This window comes from Xenopus tropicalis, chromosome 2 (genome assembly GCF_000004195.4).
Source record: "Xenopus tropicalis strain Nigerian chromosome 2, UCB_Xtro_10.0, whole genome shotgun sequence".
Taxonomy (NCBI): Eukaryota; Metazoa; Chordata; class Amphibia; order Anura; family Pipidae; genus Xenopus; species Xenopus tropicalis.
Window position 1 is genome coordinate 120,791,438 of NC_030678.2, and position 8,968 is coordinate 120,800,405.

Genomic DNA, 8,968 nt, shown 5'->3' on the forward strand with positions numbered 1-8,968 from the left:
CTTTAATGTCAACAAAGTTGACTCGCTAAAAGCTTCTCTCTAATGTGTAAACTTTAGTCTTCACCAGAGGAAAACAAGTTCCCTTTCGTCCTGCTCTGCAAGCAACATTTGAAATACGCAATCTCTTGGTTGACATCTATTGAATTTACAGTCTTAATTCTTCAAGGGAAAAACAATGTGAAAGTGAACAAGGTGAAAGTGTTGCTATGTTTGGTAGTATGTGAGTGCTGCACTGCAAGGAAGTTATTTTCTTTGTTTTACTGTGGTGCCATATTAGACTAGCTGTTACATTGTATGACTGTGTTAGTATTGTTATAGTAATAAGAATTGTCATACATTATATATACAGTGGCCATAACCTGGAGCGGGCTGGTATAAGGAGACAGGGCCATGCTCGTTAGAGCTTATTACAGTACAGTATGGTGTGGAGTGAGATCGCTGGGAGTGGGGGCATCTGGCATCCATACATAGAGCAGGGAGAGGGCAACATGATGAGGTGAAAGCCTGCAGGCAGTTAAGCACATCCACAACACGCACAATTTTGTTAGAGTATTTGCAGGTTCAGCTGGTACTCGGTTATACGGTCATTTGTGCAGCTGCTCAGCAAAGAACATTTAGTAGGAGCCATCGACACTGACGAAAGAGATTCCGCTTACGGATCATTAGCTGTTGCACAACTATAGGTCTATTTACATTTCCGGACAGTTGCAAGCTGAATCTTCTGTGGGTATAAAGTGCCAATTGTTACTCTGCAAGCGCAGCAGACCTCTCTCCTGTATGGCCCTATAAGCAGTGCAGCGGGCAGTCCTACCTTGACCTCAGCCTGGGGAAAGTATTGCCAGTGCCCTGGAAGTGCAAGCCATGTGCATGCTGGGGGTTTGGCTCGGCTTCCCCTGCCTATAGCATTCAAGGTTCCCTCCAAACTTTCTACAAGTGCAACTTTGAAAAGTGGAATGCGGGCAGAGAGCATGGGGGCGGATCCCTGCTGTGCGGCGGCCTGACAGCCAGCCAATCAGAAAAGCGGGCCTCCTGCCAATCCTGGCAACCCGTCCAATCCCGGCTGTGCCATTGCTAAACTCGATGCCCCCACTGAGCGCCTCCAATGCTGCGCTTTCTGCCAATCGCTGGAGGGACAGAGTGGGAAAAGGAATAAGCAGAGTTGGGAGGCAGACAAAAGAAGTTAAAGAGCGCCTAATCTGCCCATGTTTGGGAAGGATGGTAGAGGGGGAAAAATAACAACAGTGAGTGTGGATGGACTTGATTGTGTGGTGATGGAGCCCCCTTTGAGCAAGAGGAGTCAGACTCTGAGGTTAGCGGACTTGGCAGCGGCTCAAGCCCATCCTCATCAGAGCATGACAGGCTTCCCGGGGTTGGGGAGTCATCAAGCTCACTCACACCCTGCCCACATCCACCCTGGGGAGTTGGGGAGTGACCCTGGAGTTGCCCTGACTCCATTCGGACCTGAGCACATGGCCCAAGCCAGTGCACTGAAACTTAGTCCCTCTCAGCACATGCCCGCTCATCCCGAGGCACAGACAGCCGCTGCGTTTGCGTCGCCGGCCACAGTCAGCTACCCCGTGGCTCACCCCCACACTGGCTACTCTGCCAGCAGGGACTTCATCCTCAGGAGGGAGCTATCCACTTCTGCCATGCTGGGGGAGCAGCACCCGGCCGCCGGCTCCCCCCATCACCACCATCCGCACAGCATGTTCATCAGCTCCACTGGCTCCTATGCTCACCCAGAGGGGGCCGGGCACCCTCTCTTCCCCGCCATCCATGAGCAGGCAGCCGCGGGAGTCCACCACCCCCTCAATGGGCAGATGCGCCTGGGTCTGGCCGGGGAACTTTACGGGAGAGCAGAACCTTTCAGAGCAGAGCACTATGCAGCCTCTTCCATCCACAGCTACAACTCTATGAACTTAAATGTCAACCTCGCCGCTGCTGCTGCCGCTGCCGCCCACCCAGCCGCTGCAGGGGCGTTCTTGAGGTACATGAGGCAGCCCATTAAGCAAGAGCTTATCTGCAAGTGGATCGATCAAGATCAGTCCTCTAAAAAGCCCTGCTCCAAAACTTTCAGCACCATGCACGAACTGGTCAACCATGTCACTGTGGAACATGTCGGGGGCCCTGAGCAGAGCACCCATGTTTGCTTCTGGGAGGAGTGTTCCCGGGAGGGCAAGCCGTTCAAAGCCAAATACAAACTGGTTAACCACATCAGAGTGCACACGGGGGAGAAGCCCTTCCCATGCCCCTTCCCTGGATGCGGCAAGGTCTTTGCTCGCTCTGAAAACTTGAAGATTCATAAACGAACTCATACAGGTGGGTGTCATTTGCTCCTGCTTCCCTCTCTCCCTGCTCCTAGCTCTGTGTACGTATCCTGCCATGTGACGCTATTCATGAATAAGTCATTCAGGGAAGCACACTCGCATCTTGCCATCGATCGTTGCAGCAAATCGCACAGGACAGCCCTGCTGAACATTTCCACCATCTCATTTGTGTGTGTGTGTGTTTCTCAGTAACTTCTGGGAGCTACAACAATTAACTGGCAGTTAGTAGGCCCGTAGGAAGCAAGGGAACCTGGGATGCCACAATGGAGAAAGCGCTAGTGTGACCAGTGCATCCAAACCCTGCGCTGTTAACCCTTTGCTTTCCGCCTCATCACTAGAGAATCTACTGTCCCAGACAGACATCGGTGCCTACTTTTGGCGCTCTCTATTACTTTTCACACTTTGGCTACTTATTTGATATCTATATACTAATTAGATGTTATTAGCTATCTGTGTGCTGGAGATCCGTGGACTCCGGATACTTACATCACTGAAGGAACTTATACTCTCAAACAATATACCCAGGGGACTTCTAACCCCAGCCCCCATCATGTAGTCTTTTCAATATGATCAATGGATCGTCAGCCAGATAAATAGTTAACTTTCCTTATTCAGTGAGCCTTTCACATGGCATAGTATTGCACCCGCCTACTCGTTTTATCAATTAATGATCAGAAAATATAAAATATAATACTTGGTCATTTATTTTCTAATTAATAAAAGCAACCAGTTTTCTAGAATATATACATACAGTATATAGAGAACCAGTTACAAGAGATGATCGTGGACTTTATCTTTCTGCCAGGCCCAAGGCCCAAATGAAATGAAAAAAATACCCTTTACCATTTATCTCTGTATATTTAAGTCAATATAAACATCGGAACACGCGTCAGGGAAGACTGTTGGGAAGAGTCAATGGAAGCATCACACTAAGAGAAGGCGTTGCTAAATAAGACACATATTGGCCAATTTAGGCTTATTACAAAATGCCCAGTTTGAGGATAGTGCATATATCGTTTAATTGCTAGCATACACACATAGGCAGATACTCACACCATCATGTAAACCCTGAGTATGTGATGGTTTAACCCTGTGCTCGTATTCCCGGGGGGTGGGGGGGTGAGAGTGTGGGCAGCGCGCTTCTGGGGGTGAGGCGTGCTGGGCTGTGACGTGGGCTGCTCGTCAGAACTCTGCCTAATAGCCAGCAGCACCCTCTCTCCCTACTCACTGCTCCGCACAGTTACTCCTACCTTTCCTTCCTAAAGCTCAGCAGCACACCAGAGCAGCACACAAAGGCTGATATTTTGCTTGGATTCTCAGCTTTTGGCGCCAGTCAGCTGTTAAGAGTCCTGGCATTGAGATTTAATATATATATAGGGGTAGAATAATCCAGTCCATGTGTATTCGCTTAACTGCCTGGCCTGTAGCATCCCAGCTGACAGACAGCACTTTTACATGCATCTAGGGAAAGGCCTCTAACTGTATTGATTTACAGTAAATCTTAATAATCATCTCTTGACTTGTTCATTTATCTCTGAAACATGTGTTATTCTGGTTTATAAGATGTTCTTCATTAAAGTAAAATATGTTCCCTTAAATGCTACTAACGAACATAAATCCGGACTGTTAATTCATTAAACAAGACAAAGGGACTAAAGATAGACTGTTGGCTAGGTCATTGGCAACTCCATGTTACAAGCACGTTGCTCAGTATTACATTATACAGAAATATCATTTCTTAGTAGATGCATTATACTAAATAAAGTAGCGTCTGAATTTTAGTGCAGATATTTAATGCATTAAATACAAAATTCTGTCTGAATGATTGTATATGCTGTCAAATAAGAATAATCTGATATTTATCATAATATTTAGACAAAATAATCACACATAGGCACATAAAATATTACAATACAGAGACAAGACAATTAAAGGGCCAGATTACAAAATGAAAGACCCCAGGCTGGTCTTCGCAACCATCTTAACTGTTTAGCAATGTGTAAAGCTATTAAAATAGATTTGTTATAGATTTCTTGACATAGAATTGCCTGGGGTAAACAGATAGGGTTCTAGTTGTCTGTTGTCCCTGTTCTTCCTGTCGCCTGCAATTACATTATAAACACAATTACAGCCAAGTTAAGGACGTTAGCATTGTATTTACATTTAAATCGCGCCGATACATTTTATCAGTCCAAGTGCTTATATGTAACCTCCTTTTCAGATTCTCAGATAATCTTTGCGTACGTTTTACATGCCATCTTTTGTTTTCATCTCGTTTTCTACAGGAGAGAAACCTTTTAAATGCGAGTTTGACGGTTGCGACAGGAAATTTGCGAATAGCAGTGACAGGAAAAAACACTCGCATGTCCATACCAGCGACAAACCTTACTACTGCAAAGTGCGAGGTTGCGATAAGTCTTACACACACCCCAGCTCCCTGAGAAAGCACATGAAGATACACTGCAAGTCGCCCCCTGGCTCCCCCACTAATGGCAGTATGGGCTACCCAGCTGTAGGCACTCCTTTAGATGATTCCTTATCTCCTGCTCAGGAGCAGGTTAGAGGGCGATCTGCTAACCGGTCCCCTCAGGTCACAAACCTTAACGAGTGGTATGTGTGCCAAGCCACAGGGGCAGCCAATAACATGCACACGGCCTCCAGCAACGCAGACTCCTCAGAGTCCGAAGATGATGAGGATACTTATAGGAACTCAGAGAGGACTATACGCTAGGTACTACTTGTCCCTATTGGGACCAACACAAACTGACTTATGAACTGAAGAGAAATGAATGCCCCTTTTGGGCTTACAATATTTATTTCCGAAATAAACAAAAAATAAACTATGCTGTTAAAAGTCTGAAAAGCTCAATAAAACTAGCAGGAGAGTGCCATCACGGACACTCTGTGTTTAGGTGATAATTGCTGGTGACTTAAACACAAACAGCTTACTGATTCACTGCCAAATACCGCAATGTATTTTTTTTATGGGTGGAGAGTTGTCCATCATGGATATTATAAAGAGCGGCAATGCTCTCTGATGTACCTCAAACACAGGTGATATCACAATGGGGCTTTCAGCTGGCTAGGCCCCAGTTTTGTAATGGCGCCTGGACTGTAAACTATCACTGCTGAACTTGGACTAAAATGCACATTCCCACAAACTGTATTTTGTTTCTAACCAAACCATCACTAACCCATCATTTCCGAGGATGTTTACAGTCTCTCAGGCCACGATTATTTACGTGGCGTTCAAAATATAATTAATGTTATTTATACCGTCTAACAGATGAAAGAAATCACAGTTTGATCCTTTGGGAACCTTGTTTTATATTAAAAGAAAAACTATTTATTATTGTAAAAAAAACTCTATGTTTGCTGCATTGAATTGATTTTGTTGTGCCCTAATGTGATATTTAATCTGATTTGGTGTGCATTAAATGTATTACTCTTCATCAGATTTAAAATTTAAACTGATATACTTCTTAGCATGCTTTCTGTAAACTGATCGGAATCAAATCAAAAGCAGACTTCATTTCTAGGTCAGGGCCTTATTCCATCCTTGCTTAAAATAATCTAAATTATATGTACATACTCACTATACATGAGTGGGCGAGTCACTGTTAAATACATACTCAGATGATCAGTTATTGTGAATCCAGACTATGGAGGTGTTAAAAGAGAAAACAGTTGGATATTGTATATAGTCACATTAAAATAAGCACAGGGCCCTTTATTTGTTATATAATCACATCTATAAAGTTGCCCCTGCTTTTGACAGGACAAGAATAATCAAGTAGTAGCAATCTCTATCCTCGCCCTAATAAAGCAATGTAAAAGTGCTTATAACTCAACAACAAAAACAGTATGTGGCACATTCAGAAGGTACAAAAAAAAAAACACAATTAAACATAAATACAATATGTAAATTGTAAAATATCACTGAGCGGAAATCAACGGTACCCATAATATTCGGAGCACTGTTACACTTTTGCTTAAACTTTGCCACGGTATTGCATATGGAAAGCTTTGGTAAGAATATGTAAACTAAAATGATATTTGGCCTGCACTAGTTACATTATTATTATTTATTAATGTTTTTTTAGTTTATCCTTTCATTAATAAATATTAGATATTCTTTAGAAAAATAATTTTCCTATTGATGTTACAACTTATAAGTTGTAAGTACTTATATGTACAAACTGCAACACAGAATTAACCAGCATGGTGTGACATCAGACCGCTCCTTGTCCTAAATCGTTTCAGTTCATTTTTTGTGTTTAGATTGGAACATAATATTAGGCAAATGCATCATTAACTAGGTAGGGCGGCATTATTAGGCTTATAGTCTAAATAGATAGGGAAATCAGGTACAGGTCACATCCCTATAATGCATCAGGCAGCTCAGCAAATCATATGATGGACTGAGAATTTAACTGATTTTAATTATATTAAAGGTACGATGTGGAGGTCAAGAAACTAAATATATGTCCCCATATCATAGATGATACATTATCCAGCTAGGGAACAGTGCTTATGGGATGCCTATTCCCTGAACGGCCCCCTTACAATAGGCTGCAGCTCCAGACCCAGACCCTTGCTGTCAGACCTATATATCTCCTGGTCACGTTAAAGTGCCGCTACCCAAGTTAAACAATCCTGCTAAAGACTACTAATTTACCCTCAGAGACCAGGAGACATCTACTAGTAGACTGCCCTTCCCTGGGGTGTATAGAAAAATGTTGTGTGTGCTGTGATCGATTGTGCTAGCTTTGTTATTGTCCATAAAGTGTCTGTGAACGCTGTGCTTTGGTAAAAGTTGAATTAATTTATTTTCTAACTGGATTCCTTTTCTGGAAGAGTGAGCATACACCAAAGACGTAAATGGTTATTTTTCAGTGAAATCTCGGTGTTTGATTCTGTGCTTTTTTTAGGAGAAGAACTAGAGTTCTGGAGAAAACTTTGAGGTATATCTATTTTGCATTTTACTTGAATCAGTGTAATGTGAAACCAGCTGTTGGTGCTTGTGTACTGTGCAGTCTGTGTCTGGGTCCCAAGTAGTGCATAGAACTTTCCTAGTACAGTGCGTGCTGCTATCTTTCCTTTGTGTCTATTGTCCAGTGAGGTTGCTTTTTTTAATTCATTTTTTTTTTTTGAGAAAAAATACAATTTAAAAGAAACAAAAATAGTCAAACGTCTTACAAGAACATTCACTGTGTCTTCTTTTCAGATTTCCTACTGTTTAAATAAACAAAAAGTGCGTTTAAAACGTTCAGTATGGTATTTTGTTGTTCTGTTCTTATTGATAGTTACCCCGACTTCTCTGCATAGTAATTCTTCTAAGCAGCGCAATAGGCTGACATTTTTAGGTGCTGTTTGTTCTTTTCCGTAGTGAACTTACAATAGAAATATTAGTGTCTGAGAAATGGGAGACAGAGAGCCGAGCCCAAGGTCTCCACTGCTGACACGTACAAATTCACCTTTTGCAAAATGCTAAAACGCAGGACAGTTTATACATACCGCAAACACCATTTATGACAATTGGTTTGTTTTGTAAAAGCTCCAGGTCATCAATTTCTTTCCAACCATAGCTCCCAGCAACCCCCGCCGGGGTTGTTCTCTGAGTTTTAGTAGACTATAGATTCCACCCCTAAATCCTTATATAACTCTGAATTTGACGTTCCAGCAGCCTTTATGTAGGTCATCGGCTCTAAATTTAACATATAAAAGGTGATGATACAACCAATAAGCAAGTAAATCATATATCCTCTACATTCTGAGTTTCAAATCCAGACAAAAAATATATTCTGTAATACCAGCTTTATGTTTTATATTCCGTTAAATAAAATGTGTTTGCTTTTTCAACACTAATAATAAAGGTAAGGGAGGACACTATGAAGGAATAATCATACAAGGGGATTGGATTTATAACCAAGTCACACCTGGATATTAATGGGCTACACGTGTGATCCTAAATCAAGCGGAATCAAAAGAAAATATTTGCAAAACCACATCTGTATCATTTAATATTTGTTCAGCTAATGCGCCAGAGAGTGATATTTATTGGGGTACTTAACGCCGGTGTAAATGCAGTGCTCAAAATGTCAGTAGCATTTTTGTCAAAAGGTTAATGTTTTTCCCATGATGTGATGGGATTGTCCGGGATTGTAAGGTTCTGCACAGAGTGGGAAAATGGCAAAGTCTAATATTAGAGGATCTGTGCGATTTCATGTGACAGGAGAGAAGCAGTAAGGATAATACCAGGCATGGCTTATCCACAGGCAGCATAGAAGAAGTGTGATATTGAGGACGTTTTGCATAGAAAGTCACTATTAGGTTTCATCTCTCTGGCATGTATGAGCCCCGATGTTGCACGTCCGGCCTATAGAGTTAAAAATGAGCACTGCCCCACTTCAAAGAGCAGAACGGAAGGCTTGGCGCTTGGGCAATCTTCATGGTGTGTTAGGATTACCATGGTAATTGGTAAGCGCATTCTGTATGCTTCCCAAAGAAAGCCACTTATTGACACTGAGCTGCTCGCCATCAAAGGCTTCATCTGGAGCAGGCGAAACGTCGGCTTTACACTTTTGAAACCTTGCAGTACAAATAGATTTGGTTTCCAAAGAACATATTTATTAATAATG

General features: G+C 42.5%; 1 protein-coding gene across 1 annotated transcript; it reads left to right on the forward strand.

The window, feature by feature from the left end:
• Window positions 1-39: 39 nt before the first annotated feature.
• Window positions 40-7,599, forward strand: zic5 (Zic family member 5). The gene is made up of 2 exons (XM_002937082.5): window positions 40-2,319; window positions 4,613-7,599. The coding sequence occupies exons 1-2, from the start codon at window positions 1,203-1,205 to the stop codon at window positions 5,056-5,058; spliced, it is 1,563 nt and encodes a 520-aa protein (XP_002937128.1). The 5' UTR covers window positions 40-1,202; the 3' UTR covers window positions 5,059-7,599.
• Window positions 7,600-8,968: the final 1,369 nt, after the last annotated feature.